The sequence below is a fragment of the Oryctolagus cuniculus genome, chromosome 5 (assembly GCF_964237555.1).
Source record: "Oryctolagus cuniculus chromosome 5, mOryCun1.1, whole genome shotgun sequence".
NCBI lineage: Eukaryota > Metazoa > Chordata > Mammalia > Lagomorpha > Leporidae > Oryctolagus > Oryctolagus cuniculus.
This window is the reverse complement of record NC_091436.1, coordinates 61,847,076-61,864,655: the sequence shown is the minus strand read 5'-3', so window position 1 is coordinate 61,864,655 and position 17,580 is coordinate 61,847,076. Positions and strand designations below refer to the sequence as shown.

The 17,580-nt window shown below is 42.2% G+C and overlaps 1 protein-coding gene across 7 annotated transcripts in view; it reads right to left on the bottom strand.

Annotated features, from left to right (window-relative positions):
• Positions 1-17,580, bottom strand: part of AK9 (adenylate kinase 9) — a 159,637-nt gene that overhangs the window by 54,869 nt on the left and 87,188 nt on the right. For all 7 annotated transcript variants that reach the window (XR_011388592.1, XM_008263360.4, XM_070073706.1 and 4 more), the window contains 4 exons: positions 12,397-12,553; positions 10,935-11,049; positions 3,155-3,231; positions 1,057-1,206 (listed from right to left, as the gene is read on the bottom strand). Coding sequence is in view for 6 of the 7 variants with exons in the window: in XM_008263360.4 (XP_008261582.3) it covers positions 1,057-1,206; positions 3,155-3,231; positions 10,935-11,049; positions 12,397-12,553 (499 nt within the window). In the remaining variant the exon portion in view is untranslated. The remainder of the gene's footprint in view (positions 1-1,056; positions 1,207-3,154; positions 3,232-10,934; positions 11,050-12,396; positions 12,554-17,580) is intronic.

Below are 17,580 nucleotides of genomic sequence, written 5' to 3'. Positions count from 1 at the left end.
TAAAATAGCAAATCAAAAACATCAGGACAAGGTGGGAAAGAGACCATGGAAGAAAGGAAAAAGCTTTATATTTTGGTGTCTTTAGTAGCAATTTTTCCCCTTGCTTTTTTTTTTTAAGATTTATTTATTGCTGGTGCCGCAGCTCCTAGGCTAATCCTCCGCCTAGCGGCGCCGGCACACCGGGTTCTAGTCCCTGTCGGGGTGCCGGATTCTGTCCCGGTTGCCCCTCTTCCAGGCCAGCTCTCTGCTGTGGCCAGGGAGTGCAGTGGAGGATGGCCCAAGTGCTTGGGCCCTGCACCCCATGGGAGACCAGGAGAAGCACCTGGCTCCTGCCATCGGATCAGTGCGGTGTGCCGGCCGCAGTGGCCATTGGAGGGTGAACCAACGGCAAAGGAAGACCTTTCTCTCTGTCTCTCTCTCTGTCCACTCTGCCTGTCAAAAAAAAAAAAAAAGATTTATTTATTTATTTTACTTGAAAGGCAAAGTTACAGAGAGAGAGAGACAGAGATAGAGATAGAGATCTTCCACCCTCTTGTTCACTCCCCAAATGGCTGCAATGGCCAGGGCTGGGCCAGACCAAAGCCAGGAGCCAGGAGCTTCTTTCAGGTCTCCCACATCGGTGCAGGGGCCCAAGTGCTTGTGCCATCCTCAGCTGTTTTCCCAGGTACATTAGCAGGGAGCTGGATCTGAAGTGGAGCAGCCAGGACTTGAACCAATGTCCATATGGGATGCCGGCATTGTAGGTGGCGGCTTAACCCACTGTGCCACCATACTGGGCTCCTCCTTGCTTTTTAAACTGGTATCTGAAAATCTGTGGTTTGAAGGGTTAGGTACATAGTCGACGCTGCTCCAAAGGGCCAGTCCCAGGCTACAGCAGACTTAGCTTTCCTGCCATACTGCACACCAAGTGATTCCGGCGAAGTGGCTGCTCTCCGGGTGCTCACCTCTCCCCTCACAGCCGTCTTCCATTCCACCGACGTGTACACGTCCATGCACATGTGCCCACCCAAGCACGCACACGGACGCTGAAGGACCTGGCCTTTGAGGAAGTCTCACCTGACTCAGGTTCTATTTCCTGGGCGTCAGACTCTTCTGGCAAGGATCCTCTGGTCTCCTTGGACACGTAAGGAGCCTCTGACTCCTCATGGGCTTCAGACTCTTCACCTTCAACCTCGTCTTCCTCCTCATTATCACCCTCATCAATCTCTACAGAGAATTAGGAGAAAGAAATTACCATTTGGTTGAAAGCAACAGATATTTATTGGGTGCCGATGAGTGCTGAGGTCCACACTCTCCTGGAGAGTGTGGCTTAATGGGGAGACTGATAAACCATCTCTATATTATAGCCACTAAAATGTAGTAGGAAAAGAGGACAGCTACCCGCTCAGAGTGCTGAGGGAGCCCTAGCATAAGGGTTCATTCAAAAGAGAAAATGCTTATAGCAGTCCCAAATACTGTAACAAAAAAGACTAGAAACAGCCCAGTGTCCAACAGTAAGGGGATGGTTAGATTTGAATTATCTAATATGGTAGCCACTAGCTATATGTGGCTACCGAGCACTTGAAATGAGGCTAGCCCAAACGGAGATATGCTGTAAGTATAAAATATACAATGGACTTCAATGAAAAACCAAATATAAGATTGGTGGCTACTAGAAAACATGAAGTTACATGTGTGGCGTCCATCGCATTGCTACTGGGTAGCACTAGGCTGGATGATACTAGAATGAGAGATTTTCTTAAAGATATTTGAAAGTCATTAATCATATGGTATGTTAACATGCTGAATGCAGATTTGGAAAGCAGAGCTCCAAGTTTTAGGTAGCTGCTGGTGACCACCATAGGAAATACTTGCATGGGAGTCTTGGAGGAAGAAGACGGCATGAACGGCAGTGTCAGAAAACCCATTTGCCCAATTCCCTTTCATGCGTATCTGAAAATGACCTCATCTTTTTATGAAAATGGAAAGCAAATGTATGTACAAAGAATATCTGAAAAACTCTAGGAGTTTGTTTTCTGGATTTCTGTGTGGATTTCTTCCTCCAGTGAGTACCTCCAAGGATCAGGTGGGACAGATCTCTGACACCTGAATTTTAATCTAAACGTGAATGATTAAACACTCAGGGGAAGAACACTAAGGTATCCTTAGATCTAGGTCTGAGGCAGGACTGCACACATGGCTTCACAGCATGGAACTGGGAATGTGGTGGATCCTTCTGTGTTACACGGAGGGTTTTAAAGGTAACACACACGAGCATGAGACAGCATGGACTCCTCCTGCAGTCTGCTGAGACCTGGTTATGAACTCTCCTCCGGCCCACTGTGCTTTCAGACTCACAAAGCCAAAGACACAAGGAACCACCACTTACATTGAAATAGTTACCAAGGTATATAAAAACATTTGCACTATAGGAACTTTGTGCATCTTGAGCAATATATTAAAGAACAAGAACTAGAAGCTGGCTTAGTAGCCACCTACCACAGCTGTGGAATAGTGATAAGCACAGACAAGATGGATAAAACTAGTGTCATATGATAATATCTTCATTTCTTCTAAAGCCACTGGGGATTGGTGCCTGTATTAATCAGTAGTTGAAGGAAATACCAATTTTCAAGTGAAGTGCTAGTGAAAATAAGGTTGGAATTATTTTCCCATAGAAAATATTAACAGACCCCTGAAGTGTATCCATGAACCCTAGGTTAGGAACTCCAGAACTGAGAGAAAGTTAAAAAGGGAAGTCCTTCTGTAACGGAGATGGAAGTTCTAAGTGTAAAGACAATGTATTCAGAGCTTGTTCTCTCAACTCTAGCAGAATCCTTCTCATAGAAATGATCCTAAGAACCATGTGTCCTCCATGATGAGAGCAACCATTTAAACACATGTTGTCTATCCCTCTCGGAGGGTGCGCAAGTTGACATCTGTGTCACGAGTCTCTCCCTTTGAATCCATTAGTCAAGTAACTTATCCAAATTGGAACACTCTGAGAATGAAAGAGGGTCCTATCCATACTGTGAGACCATAGGCATTAACTGGACTCTCACAGTACACTGGGAAACGTGGTCACCCTGTCTACAATTCACTTGAAATGCTACAGCTGTTTGCAGTCACAATACAAAATCACATATCACATCATCAGTCGTGTCAATCTGTTTGCCTTTTGCTTTCTCATTCATAGCATTAATCAGCCTTCGGTTTTCTTCTTCTATTCTCAATGCTTCTTCCTTGGCTTTTCTGAAATGAAAAGACCCAAAATTTAGTTATCTTGGGAAATTAGGCATCTTATAAAACTAAGGTCTTAAATGCTTCTAGTGGTAAAAATAAAGAGTAAATAGCTTATAATTTTTATTATACATTTTACTTTACATGGAAAATTTTAAATTACTCATATTGGTGCCAGTTAATTATCAGGGTTTGTTTGTTTATTTTTGGTAAGGAAAAAATGAAATGTCACTCCTTGAAAAACTCTGGCTATTAATTAGGAAACCTGTCAAAATTAATAGAGGATTGCTGTTAGTTATTAAAAACTCCTATCAGCCACTTAGAAGATCCAAGGACAATTATGACAGAAATCATCTTGCCATTTGACTGCCATTTCTGAAACTGATGTCTCATAATTTCTAGAGTTTAAAGAGTTTCCTAAATTCCAGCTCAAATTGCTAATATCTGAAGAGGGAAAGGAAATAGCATTTGAGGAAGCCTCTACAAGGGAGAGGGTACCTGACTAGCACTTAAAACACTGGATTGTGATGCCAGTGACCCATTAGGAGTGTCTGCTTTGAACTGTGCCCCACTCTTCATTCCAGGTTTCTACTAGTGCACAGGAGGCAGCAGGTGATGGCCCAAGTCACCTTGGGTCCCTGCTGCCCAGGTGGGAGATCCGGATTGAATTCTGGGCTCCCAGCTTTGTCCTGACTCACCTCTGGCCATTGTGGGCATTTGGGGAGTGAACCAGTGAATGGGAGGTCTCTGTCTCTCTCACTTTCTGTCTCTCCTTTCAGATAAATAAAATAGATAAATGCACATATAAAAAGAAGGCCCCTGCTTCTCTCTCTCTCTCTTCTCTCTCTGTAACTCTTTCAAATAAATAAATAAATCTTTAAAAAGGGGGGGGGGGCAGTGCTATGGCGCAGCGGTTAATGCTCTGGCCTGAAGCGCTGGCATCCCATATGGGCGCTGGTTCTAGTCCCGGTTGCTCCTCTTCCAATCTAGCTCTCTGCTATGGCCTGGGAAAGCAGTAGAAGATGGCCCAAATGCTTGGGCCCCTGCACCCGTTTGGGAGACCTGGAAGAAGCTCCTGGCTCCTGGCTCCTGGCTTCGGATTGGCGCAGCTCCGGCTGTTGTGGCCACGTGGGGAGTGAAACCAGCGGATGTAAGACCTCTCTCTCTCTCTGCCTCTCTCTCTGTGTAACTCTGACTTTCAAATAAATAAATATTTTTTTTTAAAAGAAAGCCCCTGTAGGTATCATCATCAGTAGAAAGTTTAGTGAATCTACATACAGAAATTTAGTTCTCAAGTGTCCGGGCCATTACTGCTTTGAGAGGCAGGAATTGCATTTGAATTTGAAATTTGAAGTGTATGTTTTATCAAGGAAGAATAAACAGAAAATTAAGCAACTGTTTATTTTTGTATTTTATAACCAGTCTGAAGAACCTTATGAAGGTTTAGTCTTGATCTTAGGCATGAACAGATTAATATGTGTTCACATATTTTATTTTAAGATCTATTTATTGGGGTGGGCACTGTGGTGTAGCAGGTTAAGACGCTGCCTCCAGTGCCAGCATCCCATATGGAATCCAGTTTGAGTCCCAGCTGCTCCACTTCTGATCCAGCTCTCTGCTATGGCCTGGGAAAGCAGTGGAAGATGGCCCAAGTCCTTGGGCCCCTGTACCCGTGTGGGAGACCTGGAAAAAGTTCCTGGCTCCTGGCTTCGGATCAGTGCATCTCCAGCCATTGTGGCCATTTGGGGAGTGAACCAGTGGAAGGAAGACCTCTCTCTCTCTCACTCTGATTCTCTCTCTCTCTGTCTCTGTAACTTTGCCTTTCAAATAAATAAATAAATAAATCTTAAAAAAAAAAAACCTCGCTGTACTACAATGCCCACACCATCCAACATTCTTAAAAAAATTTATTTATTTATTTATTTATTTGAGAGGTAGAGTTACAGACAGTGAGAGGCAGACAGAGAGAGATGTCTTCCATCTGATGGTTCATTCCCCATATGGCTATAACAGCCAGATCTTGGCTGATCTTTCATTACTTTCATTATAAGTTCAAATGTAAGAGTCAATCTTGTTCTTTATGTAAATTTTAGTTAGGCTTTAGGTTTTAGTCACATCATACAGTTATTTATTTTTTTTGACAGGCAGAGTGGACAGTGAGAGAGAGAGTCAGAGAGAAAGGTCTTCCTTTTGCCGTTGGTTCACCCCACAATGGCCACTGCGGCCGGTGCACTGCGGCCGGTGCATGCACTGATCCGAAGGCAGGAGCCAGATGCTTCTCCTGGTCTCCATGCTGGTGCAGGGCCCAAGCACTTGGGCCATCCTCTACTGCACTCCCAGGCCACAGCAGAGAGCTGGACTGGAAGAGGGGCAACTGGGACAGAATCTGGCGCCCCGACTGGGACTAGAACCCGATGTGTCGGTGCTGCAGGCGGAGGATTAGCCTATTGAGCCGTAGCGCTGGCCACGTCATACAGTTATATTTTAATTTCCTTCCTATTAGTAATTTCTAGATACTAGCTTGTAAAATAGTCACAGATACATATGGTAAAAATATCTTACTTATTCTGCATACTTTTTTTTTTTTATTTGATAGGTAGTTATAGGCAGAGAGAGAGACAGAGAGAAAGGTCTTCCTTCTGTTGGTTCACTCTCCGAATGGCCAGTACGGCCGGAACTCCACCAATCCAAAGCCAGGAGCCAGGTGCTTCCTCCTGGTCTCCCACACGGGTGCAGGGGCCCAAGCACTTGGGCCACAGCAGAGAGCTAGAATGGAAGAGGACTAGAACCTGGCACCCATATGGGATGCTGGCACTGCAGGCGGAGGATTAACCAAGTGAGCCTCTGCATACATTTTTAATAGAACATACATCTGTCTTGTTTCATTTTATCTTCAATATATAGTCATTTATTTTTTATGAGATCTGATGTGATGTTTTAATGCATGCACACCTGTGCAGTGGGCTAATTAACTAGCATATCTATCCCTTAACCATTTATCCTCTTTTGTGATGAGTGTATTAAAAATCCTGTCTTCTAGGCCAGTGCTGCGGCTCACTACGCTAATCCTCTGCCGGCGGCGCTGGTACTCTGGGTTCTAGTCCAGGTTGGGGTGCTGGTTCTGTCCTGGTTGCTCCTCTTCCAGTCCAGCTCTCTGCTGTGGCCTGGGAAGGCAGTGGAGGATGGCCCAAGTGCTTGGGCCCTGCACCCATATGTGAGATTGGGAGGAAGCACCTGGCTCCTGGCTTCGGATTGGCGCAGCGCACCGGCAGTAGCGACCATCTGGGGGGTGAACCAACGGAAGGAAGACCTTTCTCTCTGTCTCTCTCTCTCTAACTCTGCCTGTCAAAAAAAAAAAAAATCCTGTCTTCTAGATATTTTGAAGCACACTATTGTCAATCACAGGCACCATCCTACCCAGTAGGACACCAGAACTTGTTCCTCCTATCCAACTGCAACATTGTACCCACTGATTAACCACTCCCAATTTTCCTAGCCTTTCTCCCCTCCCCCTCTGATAACCACTGTTTTATTCTCAACTTCTATACCTTGCACATATGAGTGAGATCAGGTGCTACTTTTCACTTTCTGTGCCTGACTTATTTCACCTAACATAATGGCACCTAGGTTCATCCATGTTGTCACCAGTGACAAGATTTGGACATTTTTATGGCTGAATAGTATTCTACCATGTGCATATACCATATTTTTTTTATCCATTCATATGGTTATGGACACTCAGTTGATACAATATATTGGCTATTGTGAATAGTGCTGCAAAAAACATGGGCATACAGATGTCTTGTGAACAGATTGATTTATTTTGTACATATACCTAGTGTGATTGGCAGATCATGGTGTAGTTCTACTTTTAAAAATTTTAAAGGATGTTGAGCAATTTTATGTTAACAGTTTTGGCAACTTGAGTGACATGCATGTATTTCTTCAAGAACACAACTTCAGAAAACTGGTAAGCAAAGAAAAAATTTGAAGTCTCACCTGTATTTGAGAAATTAAACACATTTAAAAATCTTCCCCAAGAGATAACTAAAGGCCTAAATAGTTTTTCTGGTGAATTCCCATAAACATTTAAAGAATAACAAAATGTTCATTCAGAAAAATAATCAAATGCTTTCCAGTTCATTTTAAGAGACCAATATAACCCTTATATCAAAACCTAATATGTACAAGGGAAAAACCAGAACTTTAGTTCCAACTACTGTAGGTATCCTTAACTAATTATATAGCAAATAAAATCTGGAAAAAAGTAAAATAAAATATAGTATTAGATTTTTCTTCTCTTGTATATCTGCTCTACTATTGGTATTTGTCTTTTTATGTATTTTTATGGTTATAGTTATCACCCTTTCATGTCTAATGTAGGACACCTGTAAGCATTTCTTGTAGGATCAGTTTGGTAGTGATGAATTCCTTCAGGTCTTTCTTGTCATGGTATGCCTTTAATTCTCCAGGATAGCTGGGCTGGGTATAGAATTCTTGGCTGGCATTTTTTTTCTTTCAGGTCTTTGAATATTCATTCCATGTTCTCTTAGTTTGCAATTTCAGCTAAATCTGCTCTTAAGCTGACAATAGATGGTTCTTTAAAAGCATGCTGATGCTTTTTTCTTGCTGTTTTTAAAATTCTCTTGCTCAATTTTTTTTGACAGTTTGAGTATAATACATCTCAGAAAGGGTTTTTTGTCAATTATGTTACAGGTCCTTGGGACTTCTAGAACCTGATGTTTAAATCTTTCCCAACATTTGGAAAATTTTCAGCTATTATGTCACTCAATAGGTTTTCTATGCCTTTTCCTTTCTCTTCTCCGTTCTGAACACCCATCATGAAAATATTTGTTTTCTTAATGGTTTCCCATAAGTCTTGAAGGTTTACCTCATTATCTCAAATATTTTTTTGCTCCTTCTTGTCTAACTTATTTCAGAGGACACTATCTTTAAGATCATACATTTTCTTCTGCCTGATCAATTCTGCTTTTAAGACTCTCAACTGTATTTTTTCATTTCATGTTTTCAGTTCTTTCATACCAAGATTCTTTCCTCTTATTGCTATTTCTTTGTTGAATTTCTCATTCTTATCATGAGTCATCTTCTTAATGTCAATGAATTATCTGTCTGAATTCTATTTATCTTAAATTTCCTTAAAATTATTCATTTGAATTCTTTGCTAGTCAATACATTGATTTCCAGTTCTCAGTGGTCAGTTATTGTGTAACTTTGGAGGAATCCTGTTACTTCATTTTTCACTACATTGTGTGTGTGTGTGTGTGTGTGTGTTTTAAAGATTTATTTATTTTTTGAAAGGTAGAGTGACAGAGAGAGAAGCAGAGACAGAGAGAAAGAGAAATCTTCCATCTGCCGGTTCACTCCCCAAATGGCAGCAACAGCTGGAGCTGGTCCAGGTCCAGAACTCCATTCAGATCTCCCACGTGGGTGTCAGAGGCCCAAGCACTTGGGCCATCTTCTGCTGCTTTCCCAGGTGCATTAGCAGGGATTTGGATTGGAAGTGGAACAGCCAGGACTTGAATCTTAGCTCTGATATGGGATGCTGGTGTCATAGGCAATGGCTTAACCTGTTGAATGACAACATTGGCTGGTGATGTGTCCTAGGGTGCTGGCTGGATTTGCTGCATTGGCAGGACCTCCCAGTTGCTTCAGTTGTAATCACTGCTGGTGACGTCTGCATGCATCTCAGTGGCCTAGACTATGGGGGCTGTGGGACGGCACCAACAGCTGAGATGTAGTTCTTCAGCAGGGGCAGGTTCCCTGACAGCTCTCACCCAGCTATGCAAGTGGGACATGCATCAGTTTCTGTGGATACAGTGAGGCAGCCCAGATGTTTGTACTAGAGTGTGCTCCGTAGTGAGAGGGGGTCCTTGTGTGTCTGAGTGCCACACAGGGGCTGTTCTTCACCCACAGTCCCAGACAGGGTACTTGTCATGTATGAGGGCTTCTGGGAGGTGACCAGCTCAGGTCAAGCATCTGCTTTTCAGGGATTAACTGAACTGAGCTGAGAAAAGACTGTTTCCTGGGGCCATAGGAGGCTGGGCAGGGCCACCAGCTGCTTTCTGGGGGGTCTCAGCAGGCTGAGCCACTCAGGGCTGGCTGTCCAGTTGTTTTCTGGACTGAGGCTGTATTGGTAGGGCTACCCAGTTGCTTCTGGGGCAACAGGGGAGTGAGTTGAACCATCCAACTGTTTCCTGGGGGTTTCTGTAGGTCAAGCCCTTCAGAATGTATTGCCCAGGTTCTTGCTGCAGCTGTGGGAGGCTCACAGGGCTGGCCTTGGGGTGCTGCCAGGAGCAGTGACTTTACAGGATCCCTGGCGGGCAGGGTCTCATGATAGCTCCATGCAGCAGGATCCAGGGTGGAGCCAGGTGGAATGCTGGGGACAGCCTGCAAACTTTCTGTCCCATAGGTGCCAAAGTGTTGCACTCAAATCAGCTGCAGAAAAGAGCAGAACTTTCTTCTTTAAACTTCATTTTAGATTTTATTTTTAATGAATTCTTAACAGACTCACATAATTTATAGATACAAGAGCAGAACTTTCTGTTGAAAATTTTAAATAAGTGGAATCGAAAGTGTTTTTTTTTTCAAAGAATTGTACTAGAAGATGGAACATGGCTTTATCAGGATGATCCCAGAGGAAGAGGAGGTCCAGTCAAAGCAAAAGAGCAAAGGTCATAGCAACAGCTTTTTAGGATGTTCAAGGCCAAAGAATGATAACATGTGTCTGTGATGAGTGTGTTCTGAGAACATGAGCCAAAGCTTTGGCAGCAAACCGTCCCCAGAGGGTCCTTCTCTACCCTACAACACTCTTGTTCATTCCTCTCATCAAACAAGGGCGATTGTAGTAGGAAATCACTAGGCATCCCCCTTACAGTCTTGATTTGGTATTTCTGACTTCTTTTTGTTTCCTAATCTTAAAAAAAATCTTTAAAGGGTACCCATTTTTATTCAGTTGATAATGTAAGAAGGACTGCACTGACAAGTCAAATTCCCAAGACCTCAGTTCTTTAGGAATGGATTAAATAGTCGGTGTCATCACTTAAGGGTGTCAAAAACTGAAGCTTGTATTTTCTGTTTTTATCTTTTAATTAATTTTGTTTTCCACAATTTATTTAAAGTCCCCTCATATGTCTTTCTATACATCTTATCTTGTTCATTATAATTTTTTTATTTACTTGAAAGGCAGACAGAGCTCCTATCCACTGGTTCACCATACAAATGCCCACAATGGGTCAATCCAAAGCCGGTCCAGGAGCTCCATCTAGACCTCCATGTTGGTGGTGGGAATCCAATCACTTGAGCCATTACTTGCTGTCCCCCAGGGTACACATTCACAGGGACCAGAAGCAAGGTGGACTTGCACCTCAGCACTCTGATCAGGGGTGCAGGCTTCCCAAGTGGCATCTTAACTGCTGTGGCCAAAGCTGGACCCCTGTGCTGTTTTTGTTTTTATTGTCTTTGAGAATAGATATTTTGATTTAGAGTAAGTTTAAGACGGGCTATGAAAATAGCTGTGTGCTCTAGATTCTAGAAGTACTTGTGAAATTACTGTTTCTCTTAGAAATAATTAGATTGGATTTAGTTACTAGGCTGCCATTTTGCTATTAAAGCTGTTTCTAGTAAAATTTGTAAGAAGATATTCAACAGCTATAAAAGATACATGATTCTGTTTTATTACTCTAGACAGACTTTACCTTGCTGCTGCTTCTTCTCTTTTTTTCTTTCGTATATCACCTATTAATCTTTCTAAAATCTTAGCATCAATTTCAGATTTATTCTTCAAATATATTCTATTATATAAACATTTTCCTGAAATACAGATAAAGAGAATAATATTATTTTGAAAGTCTATAAAGTAGAGTGAAGTATATTTTGAAATTTAATAATAGAAATAATTTGTCTATATCCAAATATATTTTCCTTTAAGCATTTATCTCAGTAGAGCCTGGCTTTCTGAAGATATTAATAGACCATTTCAATTATTTTAAAAAGTATAAATAACTAAAATATGAAAATATGTGGCATATTATATTCTTCCCTGGAAACTCTCATTTCAAATATATTTGCTTAAGAAACAAAGTAATAGGGCAATTAAAATTTAGCTCTGCTATCTTTCATACTTAATTTTTCCCACTTGATGTAAAGGGCTAGTACATAGTCTTTGGCCTAAGTCTTACCTGTATTTTAAAAAAGACTTACTGATTTATTTGAAAGAGAGAGAAGGGGAAGAAGGGAGAAGGGGAGGGAAGGAGGAAGAGGGAGAGAGATCTTCCATCCACTGGTTCATTCCCCAAATGCCTCCAATAGCCAGGGCTGGACCAGGCTGAACTCAGGAGCCTGGAATGCCATGCTGGTCTTCCACATGGGTGGCAGGGCCCAAGCTCTTAAGTCATCATTCACTGTCTTTCCAAGCATATTAACAGGAAGCTGAATAGGAAGCAGAGCAGCCAGAACTTGAACAAGCATTTTAATATGGATGCTGGTGTCATAAGCTATTGCTTAACCCGCTGTGTCACAAGGCCGCCCTTGCCCTGCCCCCCCGCCCCTCCCCACTAAGTGTCATCTACTGCTCATTTAGAAATTAAAGCTGCCAGGGCCGGCACTGTGGTGTAGTGGGTAAAGCTGCCACCTGCAGTGCAGGCATCCCATATGGGCGCCCGTTCGAGTCCCAGCTGCTCCATTTCCAATCCAGCTCTCTGCTGTGGAGAGCAGTAGAAGATGGCCCAAGTCCTTGGACCCCTGCACCCATGTGGGAGACCCTGAAGAAGCTCCTGGCTCCTGGCTTCAGACTGGCTCAGCTCTGGCCCTTGTGGCCATTTGGGGAGTGAACCGGTGGATGAAGACCTCTCTCTCTTTCTCTACCTCTGCTTCTCTGTAACTCTGCCATTCAAATAAATAAATAAATCCTAAAAAAAGTTATAGCTACCAACTGAGAAGGGATGTTAAATTCTCAGCTCCAATCACCAATTCCAGAGGCCTGCTGGAAGGATCACATTACCCCTGGCCACCTGCTCAGGTGTGTACCTGCAGTGACTGCTGGGGTGGTACTTATATCCGGGGAAGGTGAAGAGTTTTCTTTTATATATACATCAACCAAAAATATTACCAGCAATAAAAAACTTCACTTTCAAATTTACGAGATAAATATTTACCAACCATTGTTTTCGAAATCCGATAAATAGACGATCAAATCTGGTACCAGTCCTCTCTCTGCTAAGACTAGCCACAGTTCTTTTGCAATAGGGCAGTTGTCCAGGATCCATCCTCCGTACTTTGGGGCACCAGGAAATCTATTCTGATTTTCCTCCATTACCTGTGAAAGATTGCACCCAAATATTACCACCATAATTTGCCAAGTCAAGGCTGTTACTTCAATGTGTCATTTTTGTAGATCTTAAATATCTTTTGAGTTCTTCTGACTTCAGAAGGAAAAAAATCCTGAATAAGTTAATTAAAAAAGATTTTAAAGCAATAAAATTGTGATGTTTTAAAAGTTAAGATGGGAAGAAAGGGCTTTATCAAATAAACGTAACAGCACATTGCTGCTCTATGTTATTTGGTATCACAGAATGTACACCTTGATTCAGCAGGTCTGGGATGAGGGTCTCAGAGCCTGCAAACAGGCTCCCAGGAGACGATGGTCCATGGGCCACTCTGAGTGGCAAGGTTATCTTTTGAGGGATAACATCCTTCAGTTTCCTTTTGCTTTTCATTTCTCAGTGTGAGAACTAAAGAAAGTGAGAAGGTTATCAATAGCAGTGGGAGGGAATGGGGTCAAAATGAATCTCGCAGGTGCTTAGTTCTGAACCCTTGTCCACTTTCCTAAAGCAAAAGCTTCAGCACCCATCAGGATACTTGTAATGTGGATCTGCACACACCAATTCTGAGGGCTTTAAACCAATTCCCATGCCATCAGGTGATCACAGAATGTTAGAAGTTAAAGGGGAAGGGATGTCAAGAGGGCCGGTACTTGTGCAACTCTCTGGCCTATGCAGAATTTAAGCTTGCTTGCTTTTTGAATTTTTATCTGAATAAATATTTTTTTGAAATAAAAGAATTTTAAACACTTTGAAAAATTTTACGTAGGAGAATTAGGGAGAAAAAGGAAAGTTATATGGAAGAAATAAAATGGCTATAAAAATTTTACTGCCCAAGTTTGAAAGTTTGTATATAATGTATAAATATATCATACAAGTTCGATATAATGTATATATCTGTATATTTTACTGTATAAACATATCATATAATATGATATAATGTATAAATATATATTTATATGGTATATTTTAATGTATAAACATATCATATAAATATGATATAATGTATCATAAAAGTATCATATAATGAATAAATATATAAGTATCAAATATGTAATAATTCCTCCAACCCATGTAATTTTTTTGAAGGATATTTAGTGGTTTCATAATGTTTTCTTGAGTAAATTTTAATTTGTTTAATCATCCTCTTACTGCTAAATATTTATAACTTTATTATAGCATCGAGATGAACATTTTTATATAAAAATTCTTGTGCAAGTATTCTACAGTTCTTTAGATTCATAGAAGATGTATTTGTAGGGGAAAGGGAATAAAGGGGAGAACATTTTAAAGGATTTTCATACACATTTTCATGTTGTTTCAAGAAACATCTAAATTAATTTTCATTCTTTCAAACAGTGTTTGAAAGTGACTAATCATTACAGTCTAATATTGACTGTTTTTTTAAAAGATTTATTTATTTATTTGAAAGTCAGAGTTACACAGAGAGAGAAGGAGAGGCAGAGAGAGAGAGAGAGGTCTTCCAACTGCTGGTTCACTCCCTAGTTGGCAGCAACAGCTGGAGCTGCTCCAATCTAAAGCCAGGAGCCAGGAGCTTCCTCCAGGTCTCCCATGCAGGTGCAGGGGCCCAAGGACTTGGGCCATCTTCTACTGATTTCCCAGGCCATAGCAGAGAGCCGGATTGGAAGTGGAGCAGCTGGGACTCAAACTGGCACCCAGCATTGCAGATGGCTGCTTTACCTGCTACACCACAGCACCAGCCCCTAATATTGATTGTTAAAAGATGTTTTCACTAATTTGATATATGAGCAATTATATCTCATTATTTTAATTTCCATATTTTTAATAAAACTTAAACATTAAAATTTCCATTAAATATTTACATTTCTTCTTTAATGACACATCTGTTTATATCTCTTAGCTGCTTTTATATTGTGATATTAGATTTTACCATTGATTTATAAGAAATTAGTAATTTGTTATGAATAAATAATACATATTTGACCTTTATCTTAAAATTTTAACTTTCTGGGGCCGGCGCTGTGGCATAGCAGGTAAAGCCGCTGCCTGCAGAACCAGCAAGCCATATGAGCGCCGGTTTGAGTCCTGGCTGCTCCACTTCCGATCCAGCTCTCTGCTGTGGCCTGGGAAAGCAGTAGAAGACAGGCAAGTCCTTGGGTCCCTGCACCCACATGGGAGACCTGGAGGAAGCTCCTGGCTCCTGGCTTTAGATTGGGGCAGCTCCAGCCGTTGCGGCCGACTGAGGAGTGAACCAGCTGATGGAAGACCTCTCTCTCTCTTTCTCTCTCTCTCTCTCTGTATAACTCTGACTTTCAAATAAGTAAATAAATATTTTAAAAAATTTTTAACTTTCCTGATTTTTTTGTAGAGAGACATTCATTATTAAGTAGATTTCCTATTGAGATTTCCTTCGAGAGTTCTTCCATTTCGATTGTGCTAAGAATTCTCTACCACTGCAAGACGATTTCAACGTAAGTAAACCTTCTTCAAGTTAAAAAAACCAGTTTTACATTTAAGTATTTACATTATATGGAATTTATTTTTTATCTTAATACAAAATGGGAATTCAGATAATCATTTAGTACTGTTAAATAATTCTCTTTTTTGTTTGGATTGTGTTGTAACCTTCAGCATATAGTACATTTTTATCTATATTGCTATATTGAGGTCTGTCTGCGCCTCCTCTGTGGTTCCGTAGATCTGGTAGAATTTTAAGGCTCACACGCCCCTGTGACACCACAAGGGTGTTCACTAGCTTGACAGCAAATTTCCCTCTACCAAACTTCTTTGACAAGTTGATCTCAAGTTTCAACCACTGGTTCTTTGTTGTTGTTGTTTTGTTTTTTAAACATATCAGATTTTTAAAAAAGATTTATTTATTTTATTTGCAAGGCAGAGAGAGAGAGAGAGAGAAGAGAGAGAGGTCTTCCATCCACTGGTTCACTCCCCAGATGGCCCCAACAGTGGGAGCTGCACTGATCCAAAGCCAGGAATCAGGAACTTTTTCAGCATCTCCTACATGGGTGCAGCGGTCCAAGGACTTGGGCCATCTCTTACTGCTTTCCCAGGCCACAGCAGAGAGCTGGATCATAAGTGGAGCAGCTGGGACTTGAACCGACGCCCATATGGGATGCCAGCACTGCAGGTGGTAGCTTTACTTGTTAGGCCACAGCACCGGCCCCATCAACCATGGGTTCTTCCAACTAAAATTTAGAATCATATTGCCAGTCCCTACCCTTCCCCTGCACTGAGATTTTTATTAAAACTGTATCAAGTGGCCGGCGCTGCGGCTCACTAGGCTAATCCTCCGCCTTGTGGCGCCGGCACACTGGGTTCTAGTCCTGGTCGGGGCGCCGGATTCTGTCCTGGTTGCCCCTCTTCCAGGCCAGCTCTCTGCTGTGGCCAGAGAGTGCAGTGGAGGATGGCCCAGGTGCTTGGGCCCTGCACCCCATGGGAGACCAGGATAAGCACCTGGCTCCTGGCTCCTGGCTCCTGCCATCGGATCAGCGCGGTGCGCCGGCCGCAGCGCGCCGGCCATGGCGGCCATTGGAGGGTGAACCAACGGCAAAGGAAGATCTTTCTCTCTGTCTCTCTCTCTCACTGTCCACTCTGCCTGTCAAAAAAAAAAAAAAAAAAAAAAAAAAAACAAAAACTGCATCAAATCTATAATTTGAGAGAGACATAAGAGTAAGATTTTATCTTAACATACATGAAATTGTTATGTCTCTATTTGACATCCGCTTATGTTTGTATATAAGCAGAGTAGTTTTGGGATGGGCATTTGGTATAGCGGTCAACATGCTGCTCGAGACAACCACGTCTCGCATCAGAGTGCCTGGGCTCAAGACCCAGCTCTGCTTCTGAGTCCAGCTTCCTGTGAATACACACCCTGGAAAGCAGCAGATGTTGGCTCAGGTGTGTGGGTCCCTGCCGCCCATGTGGGAGACCTGGATTGAGTTCCTGGCTCCTGACGTTGGCCTGGCCCAGTTCAGATTGTTGTGGGCATTTAGGAAGTGACCCAGCAGATGGGAGATCTGTGTCTGTCTCAGTGCTTTTCAAATAAAAACTTAAAAACAAAGCTTAATAAGCAGTTTTATTCTTACAGATCCCTTATCTTGACTTCAGGCTAGTATCAATAATGTTACATTTATGTTCCGGTCAGGTATGGATTTTTCACTTCTTTGATTGCCTTACTTCTGAACATGTCTACTGGCTTTTATTGTTTTTTAGATTATTTTCTTGGCTATTAGTAGAACAAACAGTATCAACTGCAAAAATGAGTACATTTCCTCTCTTTTCCAGTAGTTATTCCTCTTATTTATGTTTCAAGGCATTTTGGGTGGCTAAAATTTCCATGAGTCAATATAGATGGATGTGACAGGAACATGACAGTCTTGTTTGTGAGCGTTATAAGTTCTGTAGCCCTAGGAGGGACCTTCTGAATCATGTTTAAAAAGTATTCTGCTATACTTCTTGTGGCCAGGTAATTTACTGAGATATTCATGTTTGTTCTTGCTGTATTTTCCCTTCTTCATTATAGGAGTGGAGCCAGGTTGGGACCGGAGCCCTGGTGCAGGTTAATCCTCTGCCTGCGGCGCTGGCATCCCATATGGGCACCGGTTCTAGTCCCCGTTGCTCCTCTTCCAGTCCAGCTCTCTGCTGTGGACCGGGAAGGCAGTGGAGGATGGCCCAGGTGCTTGGGCCCCTGCCCCCACATGGGAGACCAGGAAGAGGAACCTGGCTCCTGGCTTTGGATCGGCACAGCTCCGGCCATTGCGGCCATTTGGGGAGTGAACCAATGGACAGAGACCTTTCTCTCTGTCTCTCCCTCTCACTGTCTGTAACTCTACCTCTCAAATAAATAAATAAATAAATAATTTTTTTTAAAGAAAAGAATGGAGCCAGGCTCTCTGGGAGAGCTCCTTTCTGGGAGAAGCTTGTGGGACAGGGATGAATGTGGAAGTCATCTTCCAGCTTTAATTCACCCCAAATGACACTGCTGCAGATGGAAAAAGATGGAGAAGAAAGAAAGATTGGCATG